The sequence below is a fragment of the Homalodisca vitripennis genome, chromosome X, assembly GCF_021130785.1.
Source record: "Homalodisca vitripennis isolate AUS2020 chromosome X, UT_GWSS_2.1, whole genome shotgun sequence".
Lineage (NCBI taxonomy): Eukaryota > Metazoa > Arthropoda > Insecta > Hemiptera > Cicadellidae > Homalodisca > Homalodisca vitripennis.
This window is the reverse complement of record NC_060215.1, coordinates 86,274,223-86,292,906: the sequence shown is the minus strand read 5'-3', so window position 1 is coordinate 86,292,906 and position 18,684 is coordinate 86,274,223. Positions and strand designations below refer to the sequence as shown.

The 18,684-nt window shown below is 31.8% G+C and overlaps 1 protein-coding gene across 1 annotated transcript in view; it reads left to right on the top strand.

The window, feature by feature from the left end:
* Positions 1-17,576, top strand: part of LOC124369307 (putative tricarboxylate transport protein, mitochondrial) — a 44,905-nt gene extending 27,329 nt beyond the window's left edge. Inside the window, exons 3-5 of the mRNA XM_046827245.1 lie at positions 210-433; positions 7,021-7,315; positions 13,063-17,576. Coding sequence (XP_046683201.1) covers positions 210-433; positions 7,021-7,315; positions 13,063-13,171 — 628 coding nt within the window. The 3' untranslated portion in view covers positions 13,172-17,576. The remainder of the gene's footprint in view (positions 1-209; positions 434-7,020; positions 7,316-13,062) is intronic.
* The last annotated feature ends 1,108 nt before the right edge of the window (positions 17,577-18,684 follow it).

The window sequence follows — 18,684 nt, the reverse complement described above, 5'->3', positions numbered from 1 at the left end:
TTATTTTTGACAAATAAGAGTTGAGATTGGTATGCCTCTTATTACTTTTCAGGGAGTATTTGATTAATATAGAGGTACGTACATGTGGTACACTCGCATTCTTATTGTCATTATCAATTTAGTATTATTATTACAGGTATCAATTTGTCAAATAGACTCTGTCTGCCTATGTAATTGATGTCCATTTCAAGATTTGGAAAATGTCATAGGTTTGGAGCTTTTGAGGCCATGAAGAAGAGATCTGTAGATGAAAGAGGCAACCTGAGTCCCACAGCCCGAGTGTACTGTGGTCTGGGTGCGGGGGTGTGTGAGGCTATCTTCGCTGTTACACCCATGGAGACAGTCAAGGTTAAATTCATCAATGACCAACGCTCTGCTAACCCACGCTTCCGAGGCTTTTTTCACGGTGTCTCCTTGATTTTGAAAGAACAAGGTTAGAGCTAATGTTTGATCTTTCTCTCATTAATTAATTCTTAAACAATCTAGACGAGTTAGTCATCAAAACGTAAATTTAGTATGATTCCACTTAATTAGTTTCTTTTGTGTAGTATCTTTTGAACTTCAACTTTACATGTTTCAGTTACATGTCACTATTTTGTATTTTTTTCAAACCAGTTATATTCTTTATAGCCACTGGTAGCCTTCTTGGTCAGTTACATGTTTGATTGGAGCAATACCTTTATCAGGCTGTATATTCACCAGAAGTAAGACTTTATTTTCACTTATGTTACAACACCTACACAATATAAAAAAATTAAACACAAAACAAAATAAATTTGTGACACAACCTTATTATGGAGTAGAATGGAACCTGTTGAGGAAAAATTAATAACAAATTTATTTTTACATACTTATCCAAAATTATTGTTTTATTAAAAATAAATTAACAAAGATTATGAGTATATTGTATCAAAAAATAATTAAAATGTAATGAAATCATGAAAAGTGAACAATTTTTATCACCTTTTTAATAAATTTTGTTATTCATATATTAGATTTATGTATCATAACATATTCATTATCTTCTTTAATTTAGTTATAAACAATAATCATGGGGAAATATTAAAAACCTATGTTTTAACGATTTGTTTTCATAATAGGATGCATCTCACTCCATAATACTATGCTATTTGTGAAGCAAACACTGCAAAAATGCTGTGATATTAGGGTTAATCAATATCCAACTTATTTTGAAATTTTATATTTTCTTCCCAGTCGTTCTTTAAAACATGTTTGTAAACCCATTGTGACATCCCAATGGGAACAAACATTGCACTTTGTTTTATTAACCCCACTGCTATTAGAGGCACCACTTATATTACCACGTGGTTTAGTTTGCACAAGTCTTTCTATGTTGAGGTTTGATGTAACACGTAATTGCATTTCCTCATTATGTCCCTATTTTATGGCTAATTTGTCCTCTGTAGGACATTATGACTATTTCTTTTTAATTTTATGATTTAGCCATTTTATTTTTTGTTTTTCAGGAATTACTGTATTGTTATATGGTTATAACACTTGTAATTAACAATAACTTGACTATCATGAGCCCCATATGAACAATGTTAAAGCACAAAAACTTTTAAGCTCTTATTTTTGGTCATAAAATTATGGTTGATGTCTCATTTTCAAGATATGATTAATGCGCATCTAAACAATTTTTAGTTTTCTTTGTAAAGTATATACGTTTTTAATATTCAAATGAACTATAAAATGTTTTGAAATGTTTTTTGAATAAGTAATAAAAAATATTGACAATACTGAAAAGTGTTTTGGGTGAGTATTAATCTTATATCTTCAAAGTTAAACATCTCTCATAACTCTGCAACAAAAAATAAGGTTGTACAAGTTTTTGGAAAGTAACATTATTCTTAATGGGCTAAAATCAAAATCGCCACCATTATCTCCATTGTTCTATTTTTGCTCATTAGGATAGTGTATTAATTGATGGATTCATTGTATACAATTGGATATCAAGGAAATAATAATAAGTTTTTTCATATCCAACCGTGGGAAAATGATCAATATTATAATTTATTATTTGATCTTAGCTCACCCAACTTGGCTTATAAATTACTAAAACAAACTCAATTGATTCTATTCAGTGGTAATAAGGAAAGTAGGTTCTTTAATACAAATAAATTCCCTTTTCTGTTATTAAATGTCCTAATTCAGAGTGTATTTTAATTTTACAACAGCTTTTGTTGTAAACCAGTGTAACATAAAATAAGTATTTAAATATTGTTTTTGTGTTATTTTATATGTATATATTTGATATAAGGAGTAAGATGCTTAAATACAGTGTGCTGACAAACCAGTTGAATAGTAGTATTATAGATATGTTAAGAACTTGTACATCTCAGAGAAAATACTGCATAACATGACAAATGATCATGTACAATAGTTAAAGATCATAGTACTTCTTGAAAATTACTTGAAACTTTCTTTGATTATGGTGTTCACAGAAATGAATGTTCATATGGGAAGGAAAAAGTAAGTCTTGTATGAATTGTTTTTAACAGAGTGCAGAAAAGGGTAAATGATTTTTATCTTGTTTTGTGTGTTTTGTGTTTTTGCACATGATTACTCAATGTCACTTGTATGCCAACATGACAGGCATCCAGCACAATTCATCAGAACTTTCGTCATTATCTTGGAGTGTTTTCTTAAAACATTCCACTACCAGCTTGTGTATTTTGTTGTGGGATCATCATTTTTAGAAAATATATGACATACAGTAACATACCATACACACAATAATGGTGGACTATCTTTTATGGTAGGTTTCTTAATATCTTGTAGTATATCCAAAATCTACTTTTATAACTCACTTATAAAACACAAGTACTTAAATTAACACAGAAGAAAGCAAATAATTCAGGGTGTTGTCAAACTAATTACGTTTGTTCATTTATTAATTTGTGTATTTTTTGCTTTCAAAATATGTTATGAGCCAAGTCTACAAAACGTATTAACACCAATATCCTTTATATTTACAAAAATATAATATTTAATATATTCTTATGTATGGATTCTGTAGGATCAAACGTACAGATATCATACATATCTGAAACATGTCTAGCAGTGCATTTTACAGGCAGTTGCAATGTTAAGAATTGTTATCCTTTTAAGTAATTATGCATATTAGATCAAATTTCAAAGTATAAAATAAATAACAAAATATTAAAAAAAAAAAATAATAATGTACAAAACATGCTAACATTTGTATTTTGGCTATATGAATTCAAAATCAAATGTTTGTAAATCCAAAATATAAATCAAAACCGCTTTGTATATACCTGTACCCTCTTTAACCCTTACGTCCGTGTATTATACGGACATCGTAAATATGTCGTCAACTCCCAACGTCGGTATAATGCAGGCATGCACTTATTATTATTTTACCAAATGGATTTTTTTTAATAAATATAAAAAATAAAAAATTCAAGATATTATTTTTTAATATTTTTGTGAGCTATATTTAATAAGAAGTCAAGCTAAAAAAGATTAGCTTCATGTCTTAAAGAAATAGCCTAGTTGTGAGCTTTTTACAAAACGCTTAAATTTTTTCCAAAAATGGTTTGAGATTTTTGGCACATCACTTAATATAATGGCCGGGGTTAAAAGGATTGAGTGGGTTTAATTAGCATTGCTATCTAACTCACAATACAATATTGAAATTAAATTATTTGAAAGGTCAATGAAGGTCATGTACAAATCAATATTATGTTACTTTTATTCACAATGGAAGGTTTCCTGTTATCATTTTAACTATAACAAATAGGAAGAGTGAATAATATAAAATTATTGTCAATCTTGTACTAAATGAAAGTCTCCAATAAACACATCATCTTGTCTCAGAGTGTACCCATTTTTACTTGTAAGTAGAGTTGACCAAGGGGTTAAAGTGATGCAATTGTTTTTGTTTGGAATAATTAAACAAAATTTAGTCGTAGTCCTTTAAGATGCTTTTTATGACAACATAAAAAGCAGAGGCCATTTTTTATAATCAACAAGGAATAAGTGGCATTTAAAGTATGAAACTGATATTGAAAAAGCTATTTAACATAAGTGTTAAAAACAACGCTTTACATTATTTTCAATCATATCTAACTGAAAGAAAATAATATATAGGAATAAAATATGTCAGTAATTTTAATCAAATTACAACTGAAACATCCTCACTCAACAGAATAGCTTTTACAGTAGAGTTCCCCAAGGCGACAATAATGGGCACTTTGTGTCCCTTACAAAAATATGTTTCTATGCAGATAGCGTAGGTTTAACAATAATTGGTAAGGATATAAATTATATTGAAACTTCATCTTTTTCCTCAAAAGAATTTCAGAATACTAAATAGACACAATCTTCTTCCTAACCCCACCCCCTCCAAAATACACTCTTTAATGACTAAATACCATAAATACAAAATCATGAATATAATATTCAAGGATGGTCCTATAATATAATGGGTCAATAACGTCTAGTTTATAGGATTATATATTGAAGTGGCAAAACAATATAATCTCTGTATGTTATAAATTGTCATCAGGAGACTGACAAAGAGTTTTTTCATTACTAGTATTAGTTTTAGTTTTAAGTATTCCTGACACCATGCATATAAACTACTTTTATACTTTCTGAATAAAGTGTTTTTGATTTATTTCATTTGAAATCTAGCCAGTTTACTTGCATATTAGATAGTATATTAATCATATGAAGATTATGATTCTGTTATAGGTGATATTGAAAGATTTAAACAGTGTGATGATAATGGATAATGATAACGATTTAATAGAGCAGGAATAGTTAATTCTTATATCAGATAGTCCATCAATAATACTAAGATTCAAGATTAATTTATTTGTAATAAGATGATACATACACAGATAAAATGTTTTGGGTAAATGTCAGTCCTTCTTTCCAGTGTTCAGTATTTATTTACCAGATTAATAATCAAGAAATACAGACCATCCTATCTTGGTTGCTAATCAGTAATATAACTATGTTCTGATTTTCAGAAATTTAACTCAGTAAACTAAGCTAGCGTTATTTCAAAATTCGTATCAGGGGCCATACTTTGATTTACTGAGATTGTGTTCCATGAATATTTTGTTTAGACATTTACAAATCTGAAAATTTTCAATGATTGTACCACCACAATGCACAAGTTAACTGTCAAAACACACTATTTTTTTGTGATTCCTATGCTAATGAAAAATTACAAAAAAATTACAAAATATGTGCACATGAGTTAATTTTCAATTGTGTGGTTTAATCTAGAAAGTTTGGTCTTGGGCTATTTGTCAATTAATAATGTAATGGGTTGTCCAAAACTGGTGGTTTGCATGACATTTTATTGTTATGTTTTTGTTTGTTCTTTGTTATTTTAAAATGCTATTCATAAAAGTGAATGTGAGACTGCATTACAAGTCTTAAACCAAATAAGTCTATGTGATATTTACCTATCGTGAGTTTTTATTGGCTAAAACATTTCCTTATGGTTTGGTGTGCAAATGTTTATAACTAATACTCACCTTCAGCTCGCTGGGGGCTATGCCGACAGGCCCCTAAATGGGGTGTTAATAAATTCAGGGATAAGAGAGTTTTATTGTTTGAATTCGGACATGAGGTTTAAACGTCCTCTGTCCCTATCTACTACGGTAATAGTTTTGTAAAGTCTCACTGCCTGTATGTACTAATATTACGCAAATTGGACAATTTGTACCAATGGGAATAGTAAATTGTCACTTGTATACCTTCGTAGTGTTTGGTATTCTTAAATCTCACTGTCCTTATCTATTAATGCAGGTTTAAGAGCTTTTTTGGGTTAAACATTAAAGATACAGGAGAAACATACACTGGACATTATTTGTAAATCGCCCCATTTTCAAAATGACAAAATTACTAAATTTGAGCTATGTCTAATCATTCAGTCGCTATCTGACTCAGATAATTAATTATAATGCGAAAATCACTGGAATTTTGTTTATGCGAGTGTTTTGTGGCCCAACCATATCAAGTAGGACAAAAATCCATAGTACCTGATTTGTAGATGACATTATTTCCTAATTCAAACAAATATTTAAATTTGAGCTTCGGCCAATGGTTTGGCCGTTTTTAGGCCCGCAAACAAAATTATCAAGTAAAAATTACAACATTGCACTTAAACGCATTTTGCTGTTTAACCAATAGAGATAGGGCAAAAAAAAGTCATTGGACCTTTTTTGTAGCTCACGTCAGCATCGAGCTAGCTCCAACCGCTATCGGACTTACAAAAAAGGCCTGCAAGGGTGAAAAATGCATGGAATTTCTCGAATTTTTGAGAGGTTTAAAAGTAAAAATGTCCGGTTTTCAGACTTATCCTGTGGGTCATTTTGCAAAAACTATCTGCATGCCAAATTTCAAGTTTCTAGCACTTGTGGAAGTATAATATTTATCTATATGTCAGTAAGTGAGAGAGTCAGTTTCACATGCGGCTGTATATGATATGGGATAATGTAATTGGCCTTGTCCTTGTTGAAACCATTTTTAAGGCAAAAATGTATAGAACACATTATAGCTGAGAGCAAGAGCAGGTAGGTCAATTTATCAACACTGTATCACTTCCCTATTGAGTTTTTTTATCTGTCTCAGAAACTTTAGTGCATAACAAGTCAAAAGTTTTAACCCGTCAATAGATTAATGCCAGTGCATTGTACCTCCCTTCATTGACACTGCAGAAGGCTGAGCTATTGTATGAATAAAATAAAAGTATACAGCAAAACATGGGTGTTATGTAAGCATGTTAACTGATGTAGACAACTTTGGTCTACTCTGCAGTTTGTTTTCATTTGTAAGATGAGTCATCTAAGAATTTAGAAATTTTGGGAATTCAAGTGGTTTTTAACATTATATATACTTTTAGAGAAAGTAGACGTATTATTTAGTGTAACTCAGATAAAGAGTGGGAAAAATGTTTGGCATTCAAAAGTTTAACATGCAAAAGTCATAAACACTAAATATTGTTTTTGTATGCAGGTTTCCGTGGAGTGTATCAAGGCTTGACTGCCACTATCCTTAAGCAGGGTAGCAATCAGGCAATCAGATTCTTTGTTATGGAGACCTTGAAAGACAAATATCGAGGAGGAGATCCAAACAAGTCAGTGCCAAAGTATATTGTAGGTGCATTTGGAGCAGTTGCTGGAGCAGCTTCTGTATTTGGCAACACTCCAATTGATGTAGTCAAGACAAGGATGCAAGGTCTGGAGGCATCCAAATACAGTGGCACTATGGATTGTTTTGTCAAGATTTGGAAAAATGAAGGCCCAGCAGCGTAAGTATACATATTATGTTTTTCACTTCGTTTAAAGTCTAAAATATCATAATGAGCTTATTATACAATATCAGTATCCAATTTCAGATTATGAAAACTATTGTATATTTACAAGAATTAATTAATTTGTAAGACATTCCTTAACATTATGAACATGCACCTTTAACTAACTTAACCCTTTTAGTGCCAGACATAAACAAAAACCATATTGAAAAGTGCAGAGTTATTTTTTGTGTGACTATTCAAAAAGGGCCAGAGGGTTTAAAATACAAGGTTTAAGAAAAAATGTACTTACAATTTATTTTTCATCATAAAAAGCGCCTTTTTAATTCTTTTTAAAGGTTAATTATGTATAAATTATGTATAAAAAACTGTATAACATTCAGATTTGTGTATAAGTTTTTTAATTAAAAAATCACTTTAGACAGCAATATTTCCACAGAAACAAAATAAAAATTGAGGAATAAAATTTAAGGGGAAATAACTATTTTATTTTAACATTTCAATACTTTCATGATAAAGGGCATTTGAAAACAATCCAAAATTATGTGTAATAACCTAATATTGATCAGACAAACATTCACCTAAAGACCTTTTCATTTTTTTAAATCATTAAAAGCTCCTTTTTGTTCGTTTAAATGGTAAATGAATTTTCCATCAGAAAATATATAACAATACAGTAACATGTTTATATAATTTAAAAAATTAAAAATCACTTTAGACAGTGACTTTTCTACGGAAACAAATAAAAATTCAGTTTAAGGTCAAATAAGTACTATAAGAAAAATTTATTTTAAAATTTCAATAATTTTATGATAAAGAGCATTTTAAAAACACTCTAAAATCATTTCATGCAGGAACGTATTTTCTTGGAGCGAGACTCTCGACACTCAAGCGTGTTTTTTACATCGTCTTGTAGCGAGATCCCCGGCACTAAAAGGGTTAAATAATCTCAATAGAAGAACAGGTGAATATTCAGGGTGTTTTAGAATGGTAGACATATTTTATTTAAAATTTAATTATAAGGACTTTATAAATTATTTTTGTTGTAATTATTGTGTAGTAAGAAATACTATTTGTTAATAATTATAACAGCAATCCATAACAACATATTTTTTTTGTTATTAATTTTAGTTTGTATGAGGTATTATTATAAAACTGTTATTCTTCTTTATCGGGTTAAATGAAGACACTGAAGTATTTATTGCTGTTGCAACCCATAGTATTTTACAGTAACATGTTATAATGGATCCTTGATCAGCCATTACAAAGAGTATTAGATTTTGAAGTAAAATAAAAGCCTAAGAAATATTAATAACCATGTGAATTCAAAGTTTTATACTTTTTTTAGTCAAATATGGTATTTGATATTTTATTTTATTTTCAATAATTTATTGTGATAAACAGCTATCAAAAAGTAATTCAGTTATATGAACAAACTTAGATATATTTTTTTTAAGGTAGAAACCGTAATTTCTCCTTTTTTCACTATCCCACCCCTTAAGTCTAGGTTTGCATGGAAGAACTGGAGAAGTGCAGTCAGTGATAAAGTGAGGATCCTACAGTATGAGATGGATTGTAGTATTAAAAGTGCTCCAGTATTATAGTAAAATTAAGTAATGTAGTTATATATATATCCTACTCTAACCTACATCTTAGACCATGTAAATACCACGTTATCCTAACCAGACTGGCATGAATCTGTATTTAGATTTACTAAAATTTTGTGTTAACCCTTAGCACGCCATAGACGGAATAATCCGCGATGTTCTTTGGTCTTATAACGCCAAAGACGAAATAATCCGCCGATCAATAAAAGTATATTTTATTACTGTTTTTGAAGTTTATAAGGCTTGACCAAATAATCCAGTTTCAGCTGTCAGCTGGCCGCAGTAGGTAAACAATAAATTGTTTTGTTGCTGGCAGCTGTTCTCCCACTCCCGTCTGTACGCCGATGACGATACTATCCACCATTACCGACTATCAGTGGAGCACGCATTGTGCCTTTGGGAAGTGTTCTTGCGTTGGCATTCCTTATACAAACAGTTTAAAAAGTTATTGTTACCATGTTTTAGGTGTTATAATCAAGTTTTTATTGTTTCTTTTCTGTTGTGTAATTATGGCAGCAAATCATGTCTTCACCCCGATGGCCCCACGGCTTCATCTCGATTTGTGTTTTGAAGTTTACCGTACAACTGCCTAAATATATTATCAGAATTTATAAACTAATCAAGATCAGCATATTACACTTTATTAGTTTTCTTATCCTTGTACATAGTTTTCATATTTTTCATCACATGTATTTGATTACTCTGTAACCTGAATTTGATTTTTATTGAAATATTCCATTATTATGAAAAAATGTGAATATTTAATGCGAGTATTACATTATTGTAATTTTGGTGTGACTATTAGTCATTAGGAATGAATAAAAAATAGCTTTAAGGAATTTTCATTTTTATTTTTTCACCTTAAATGAGCGTAATCTAAAAAAATACTAAATTTATATCGGCGTTCAAAGGGTTAAATATAGGAGCCAATATAGTACCTCATGGAACACCTAGATTGTGATTTCAGTTTAGTCCTATTAATTAGTTTAGTTACTTATTTCAGTAGCAAAAGATCTAATTATAAAATTAGATTCAAATTTAATGGTCAATATTTGCTAATAAACTATCAAGGTGTAGAAATCAGTGTATAATCTAATTGTTATCATTCTGATAATATGAGCTAATTAGCCAACTTTTTGGGTGGCAGAGGAGTATTCCTAGGGGTGTACCTTCTAGTGTCTAGCCTTTGAAATTTTGGCGACAGTTAAGAACTGTAAGATAAAATTTTGAATAAATTAAGCTGCCTTTACACAAGACGACTTTTTCTATCTTCCACTTGTGGAAAGACAAATCTTCTATTAAATTTTGGTTTCCTGCAGAGTGTTGGTAAAGATCAAAGAAGTTTAACAACTAAAAGTGGAAGATTTGTTCTAGTCGCTTTGCACAAACAACTTGTAGGAAACTAGTGGAGAATTGTTCCCTCTCCACACGCCCTAGACGTGACATAGGGCACTTGCATTCCCCTGCCCTACTTTATAATGTGGTTCTTTCATGCAAAAGCATCATCTGCCAGTAGTACATAAGGTACTGGAAGGTTTCTCCTGAAAGGCAAGTACTTGGAGAAGATCTAATTTGAAACCTTTTGAAGAGTGCTATTGTTGTATACTCCTCCATCAGACAACCTTCGTTGGCATCCTACAGATACGTAGATAAAACAATAGTTAGCATCAGTAATGGCAAGCAATGCTATGCTAAAACACCTCTTATGATTAAAACAGTCACTACCTGAATGAATACGTGTTTGTAACATTGCCTACTGATGCAACGAGAAAAATTTCATGTATTGTTCACTTGCATGGTGCAACCATTCTTCTTTGGCCTCTGATTACTGAAGAGAAAAAAATCAGTTGAAAACCACTATAGGAATATGATTCTAAAGAATGTGAAAGAGGGAGTTGTAAGGAGCGGGACTGTAAGGCACTTGTAAATAATAATGAATCATTTGTATCAAAGTAGTAAATCACCCCTTTTATCTTTAATGTCAAATATCATAAAAAATAATATGAGGGTAGGCTGAAAAGTAATGCACACATGCTTGTAAAACGCGATTGAAATGAGCTATAGAGCGTGCCTATTGGCATTTGTAAGTACCATTCCTCCTCTACACACATGTTCAGTTTGAAAACCCTGTGTCAATCTATTGTATTGTTAGCAGCGTAACCATGCAGACGGATTCCAATGCTATGTCAATTAGATGTAAACAACATGTTGTTATTGAATTCTTAAATGCTGAAAAAGTGAATCCTACTGAAATCCATTGTGATTTTAAAGAGTGTTTACGGTGACAATGCTGTTGATAGATCGACTGCCAATCGATAGGTGATAAGATTTCGTGGTTGTGAGCCTGGAAAAGCCATAATTGTTGATGGATCATGCAGTGGAAGTCCAATCACTGCCACAGATGACAAGCATCACAAACTCGTTGATGATTTGATTCAAAGTACTCGGCAAATCACCCAACAGCGAATCGAGAACCATGTTGCAATATCTAAGGAACATGTTGGTCTCATTATTCAACAATTAGGATACCGGAAAATCTGTGCACGATGGGTGCTACACCGTTTAACAGACAAGAATGAACAGCACCAAATGGAATGCTGTCAGCAACTTTTGCAGTGCTACCATAACGAAGGAGACGACTTTCTTTTGAATATGGTGACGGGGGACGAGTCATGGGCAAACCATTATGATCTAGAAGAGAAAAGACAAAGCACTGAATATTGACAATTGGGTTCTCCTGTGATGAAAATATTCAAAACACAACCATCCAAAAAAAAATCCTTTCGACTGTGTTTTGGGATGCTCATTATTGAGGTTATGTGACTAATTATCTGGAACAAGATACAACGGTAAATTCGTCTCATTACATAGAAACTTTAAATTACTTCTGACATTGAGTTTGGTGTGTTTTGAGGTAGCCTTGAGCCAATAATCTTGCAACACGACAACCCTTGTCCACACACTTCGCGCGCAGCTGAAAAGGTAAATGAGAAAGCTGAAGTTTGAACCAATTCCACACCTCCCTATTCCCCGATTTAGCCCCCTGTGATTTTATTTTTTCCCTCTTCTCAAGAGAGATCTCAGGGGTACTCATTACACTTCAAACGATGCGGTGAAAGCAGCTATTGCGTCCTGGATTCGAGAAAAATCTTACGAATATTTCAATGACGGAATAAAAAAAACTTGTTACACTTTATTAATGTGTTAGTCTTAATAATGACTATGTTGAAAAATAAATGAATGATTGTGAACCTTAAGCATTGTACTTTACTTTACCCGATCTCGCTATTTCTTTTCTCTAGCGTTCTACAAGCATGTGTGCACTACTTTTCAGCCTACCCTCGTAATATAGGGCTGATAACAATTTTTTATGTACAACATATTTACGTTCAGTTAAAATAACTACTGAATATATATGCAATATTTATTGACGAACCTTGATATTATCTTACAGCACGTCTTTCAAGCCCTTACAAACTTCAATCACAAACAGTTAATTGGTTGATTTTGAGATTTTAAACAAATAACCGAGACTAGTGTAAAAATCGCCAGTAGCCAAAAAACGTAGTGTAATTGCTAGCTTTTCTTGAACAGGTACTGCTTTCTTAGTAATTTGCAATTCAGTTTGTAACACGTTTCTTGATTTTATGTCAGATCATTGAAATCAAATACTCAAAAGTCACTATTGGTCATTCTCAGAAAGTTTTTGACACTCCCATCACATCTCAGCTCACCATCTCATCTTCTCGGAGATCAGCTATCATATCATAGCCATTGTACCTATCCCTAGCCTTTAATAAGGGTCTCACCCAATATATTCGGGAACCTCTTGTTCACTGGCTGGATATGATGACACAATAGGTAGCCACAGCAATAATTGCGTCTTCTTCGTTCACATCCTTGATACCACTGCCTAAACCTTTCATGCCAATTCTTTGGTAACTGGATTTCCTCTTGTTGCTCTAAATTTAAGAAGAGCAACTTTTAGTTTCCTAAAAACAGTATTTTGTCAAATTTTTAGTTGTCACCTTTGGTGTAAACGTGCCTTTAGTCTTTAAGTATTTAATGTATTGATAATAATAGATCTTTTCACATTTTCCTAATCCATTAAAGTTGTATTGTGTGTTGTTTTGGTAGGTTCTACAAAGGGACTGTGCCAAGACTGTCCAGGGTGTGCTTGGATGTCGCTATCACTTTCATGATTTACGACTCTTTCATGGACCTGTTCAACAAAGTCTGGCCGTGAATCTTCCCATATCCCGTCCACTTATTTACTGTATAGTTTTATATGTTCTGTTGTGTTTGTTCCACTTTGTTCTTTGTTTTATGTTATAATTTAAAAGATTTTAAGTATGGGGACTTCTGAGAGTTCATTTATTGGTTGTAAATGAAATTTATGTGTTCAACAGATAGTCTCAGTAACGTTCTTTAAAGTTTAACTTAACTTTGTTGTAAGTAAAAAAAAAACTACATACACTGACAGCTGTGATGTTTTGTAATAGTGAAATTAAGACTAAAAATGTTTGACTGCCATACAAACAAGTCATTTAATAAAGCTAGTTATAAGATATTTTTACGATTATAAAGAAACAGTGTAAGTACCTTGATCAAAAGACTATGCTCAGTCAAAGAAAACCTGCAGTAGTACTGGATTTTAACAACTCTGACAGTCTTATATTACTGTGTAGTTAAACCACTAATTCGCTCTAAAGACTTGCACGGGTCATATGGTTCTTGCTCACTAGCCAGTTGCTGGGATCTCTTGATGCAACTGACTTTCCTGATACAGCTTCTCAGGAACCTCCTATAACAAATTTCTGGACGATGTTTGGTTTGCCCATACTCTCCAAGACATCTTTGTCATAATTTCTTGTAATAGGTACACAAGTGTAATAAGTATATTGGGGGAGAAGTCTCTCCAGTTGTCGTTTGTCTTTGGATTCTGACTTGTACTTGATCTTGGTGATCATTGAAGCTGGGTACTTTTTCCTAGCCTCTACTTTCTCATTGGGATGCTGGCTGTTAGTAGATTTGGGCTGTATGTAACCTGCTCTTCTGCTTTTGGTACCACTTCAGGTGCCTGTTGCAAGCCTTAATTCCAAAGGTTCTCTTGAGAAAGAGCATGATTAAGGCCTGTCAGCTTGACTTGAGGGAATAGGGGTACCTGGACAACTGCTATTGTCTGTACCAACTTATTATGCACTTAGTCTGTCCCTGCACTTAATATGAGTTTTCCTCATTAGAGATACAACAGTGCCTTAGGTTTGCAAGAATCAAATGTTTTCCTTTTCTTCATAAAAGTTTTCTGACGTATTATGGAGTTCATGACAAGTACCTCAGGGCAGAAGGTTTGGTTACAGGAAACATGAGACAGCAGTGTGGACTGGACAGGATATCACCACTTTCATCTTCTCTAGTATGTCAGCCATTTCTATGAACTTTGTAGTCACATATTGTTCATTTTATTAAAAGCCAATTGTAACCTCTTTATCTCCTTAATACATACTATATTTTAATTTTGTAGTATTTGTATTTACTCACATTTTGTACACTTGCCAATAAAAGTATAGTACTATTTTATAAACTCAGGTAAAAAGGAATGGAATCATTAACATGAGAAATAAATTTATCAAATATAGTCATGACATGAGTTACAGTTATAATTATTTATATGACTTGATATGTAGTTGAACTATATTGACTATAGATAATGAGTTAGTTTTATCTTGCCATAAGCTTAGTGGAACGATAGTTGACTTTGTCAATGTGCTTTCCAACTTTTCCACATTTTGTGTTTTTGGGAATATATAGTGAGTTTGTATCTAATACAATTCAGACGAACCCATTAATTCAAGTATTTCATATATCAAAAAGAAAACTATGTTACGTGTCATATGTAAATATATAATTTTATTCAGTGCACATCGTGTTCAAAATTCTCTTACATCTTTGTATGAATTTCCATTACAGTTCTTAAAATAAACCTTGTTCAAGCTTTTACAGAAGGTAATATTGGGCCAACTGCCAATAATACTGACTGTCACAGACGGATTTCTCAGTAAAGTGTAGTAATAAATCTTCAAACAATGTTCTTTATCTTCAGCTACCATTGAGAAACGTTACTGTCCTTATGGTGTATTATAAGAAACATTAAACTGAGTCTTTCAATATTATCAAGCATGGTGTATTATGTTAGTGTCAACTTTTGCTTTAGTTAACTAACATATTCTAACATTCCTGGCTGAATCTTCCTAATTTAGTTATTTTAGATGCAGGGTATCTATTTTAAGGGATCTTCTACTTTAAAGAGGTTACAGGGAATATCTTCTTGAGATACAAGTAAATGATGACTTTTAATCAACTAACGAGGTAATGGTTATCATTATGGTTGTGTCATACTTTATTATAACTTAAGTTCGATTTCTGTTACCATTCACAACTGTGGAATATTTAAAGTTAAGTCAACTATTTTTTTGAAAACTAATTGTTTTATCTTATAGCTAATTTGCCAATGGGTTTTATAACTGTTGGGAAAATGTGTTAAACTATGTATTCAGTTAATAGTTTTGTAATGTTAGAAAAGCATTTAATATTAATAGCATTCCATTTTACTGCAAAGCACAACCCAATTATGTTTGTTTTCTGTGTTTTTGTGCGTACCAAAAATAGTTTTGTTTGGTAGGGGAACCAGTTTCAGTAAAAACAAATTAGTGTTTTTGTGCTAAAGAAATAGATTTTTAATATTTCATCAAAATCTATTTTGTATTTTTAAACTCAAAATTGGTTAAAAAAAATTCAAAACAGTTCTAGTTCAAGAAATACTAAAAGTGTTGATTTTGAGCACATTTTTGGGTAACTAGATATTACTTAGCCCAAAGATGTAAGAAAAATTGTCAGGAAATGTTCTTCAAACTCTAGCACTTGTATCATATGTATGGACACACCCACAGCTCATACCGATCTCTATCACTAATTCTCACATGTCCTAGCATAGTCAAGTTTTCAATTTCTTTTGCTTATTGGTACTTTAAACCGAGCGAAGTATTTTATTTTTAATAAGTTTATGTATTTTAATGCCGATAGTTTTTTATTAACTGTAGTAGAGTTTTTTTCAATGTTTCTTTTAAGCAAAATTCTTGACTATGCGTATTTTTGTAAACATTTGCTGAACATGTTTAAAATAATGGAATCTGATTGTGAATTAGATATGTAAAATTCTTCTTTAGATCCAATATTTTAGCCTCACTTCGCTCATGATAAAAACAATTAAAGTTAATTTTGATTATCAGAAGGACAAACTAAATAAATTATGTCAAAAAATAAAAATCTATTTAGTGTCCATTCCAAAAACTATATTTATCCATAATTAATTGAATATCTCATGGTACAAAATAACTAATAGCTTACAAGGTCTCACATAAATAATAACAACTAACATTAGATATAATTTTCAATGAGCAGTTTTCACTCTCACTCTAGTAAAAAAAAACAAAAAAAAATATAAAATGGTTCTTTAAATGAGGACATTATTTTAATAGATTTAAAAAAATTATTAATACAGTTTAACAATTTTTAACCAAAGCAATGTTTGTAATCATCTCCAATAAAACAGTTTTGTCATTTCTTATCTCTTTATTTCAAATTTTGTTTTTTAACATCTTGTATTGTAGGGGTTTGATTTTCAAAACAGAAAACCCCTAATATTCATCTAATTGTAATCATTACGAGAATGTTCAAATTACTACTTTGGATTGTATCTTAATATTAATGAAAATGCAATTCCACATCTTCATGTGAATAGTTATAGTTTAAATTTGTTTTTAGATAAAGTGTGCTTAGTATAATTATAATTTTTCTATAGATATATAAAATACTCTTTGAAATTTTTTTTATATGAGACAAAATCCTTTGCTCTTTTCTCAGTTGTCAAAACCTTTACTATATATTGCATATTTTCTTGGAGTGAATAAATTTCAAAGATCTGTGATTTCTCTAATTTAGTCATTGGTATAAGTTGAGAGCAACCAGAAAAGGGTTTTAATTTAAGTTTGTTAAAGTATAAGGTAAGAGATTGTATGTACAGATGAGATATCTGTTTAAATGTTCAGTTAAGGACTATCCCCGTATATATTATGGTAATTATACTAAGCACACTGATGTATTTACTTTGGTATTTATTGCATTAGCATTTGTATGCATACAACCATTTGTAGGCTATGTTTCTCAAAAGAATGTCATGAAACTAGAAAATGCAAAAACTACCTCATTTGACTTGCAGTTTGTAAAACAAATTTAAGTGTGTAAAGTTATGAGAAAACATATCTTTTTACAAATAACTATTTTGTAACTAAAATATATACACTGAAATATTTTTTACATTTTTATAACAAATGGCATATCGAAGTGTATAAAAACAATTTACTCAGTTACATTTAAATCATTCACTTGCACAAAAGCTTTGTATGTTTAGTTTATTTCAGATACTACTAGGTAACCAAAATAGACTGCTTGTCAGAGGCCTGTTAAATAAAATATGTGTACTTAGGAAAGTGTAAAGAAGTAGAAATTATCTGTAGGGGACAATACCATGGTCTGTCCAGTTGTGTAATATGCATATTTGTAAAAATAAAACAACTATTGATTTGTTAAAATACTGAGTAAAATCACTTCCATGTTACCTTCCCTGTATTAGTGAAATGGTACTGTAGACACATAGGCTGGCCGGATATCATAGCATAACAGTTTCACATAGTCTACTCTCTATGGACCTGCACTTGTACAATTAGTGCTTATTTCATGTTCTTAGTTCATCATCTGATCTAGATCTCATGCTTTTAAACCATCAACAAGGTGTTTTGCAGCCCCCATCAGATATGTACAAGATCCAAGTCTCATTAACTAAATTGTGCTAAACTGATTGAAACTGCAGGCCAAATGTGACAGTTCAGTCAACTTTATCTCAGGTCTTGTAATTGAATTTTTAACATGAAGCGAATTCAAAGTAATAGGCTAGTTCTACTAGACACACTCACAATTCTCTTTATAAGCAGGAATGCCCAAGGATATATTCCAAAGAACTGGAGGACGGCTCTTGTGGTGTTTGTGTGGAAAAAGGACAGGGATCCGTGTCAACCCAACTCGTTCAGAACTATAGCCTAACCTCCTTCATGATAAAAACTATGGAAAATCTAATTAATAGGCATATAAGGGACGAAACCTTACAGGTACACCCACTAAGTCTATACCAACATTCATACAGTAGGTAAGTCAATACAGCCCCTCTCCAAAGCTTGGTGGAAATGGTGGAGGACACCTTCAAAGAAAAGGAAGTCCTAGTCTTTATGAATATTGAAGGAGCTTTTGACCGAGTAGCATTTCAACCCATGGAGGCAGCTCTGGAACGGTTTGGAGTTCCCCAGATGCTATCAAGTGGATAGTAGCCCTCCTAAAAAATAGACAAGTCACAGCAAAGATCGGGGATGAATCGGCTACTATCATGGCCAGGAAAGGCTGGTCCTATAAAGGAGGTCCGCATCAATGAACTTGTTGGGAATGTCTGCAACACCATGAAGTGGGATCGTCCTTCATCAGTGGAAAAAGAACTAAACAAACAACCTCATTTCCTTGCAGCTCATCCTGCAAAAAGAAAAACAAAACAACAAAAAACAAACTAAAGCCTATGCTGTTTGCAGCAATTGGGAAGGTACAAGGAGGAAGAAGGAAAACCTTGTAATACTGTAAATAATCACAAACAATCGT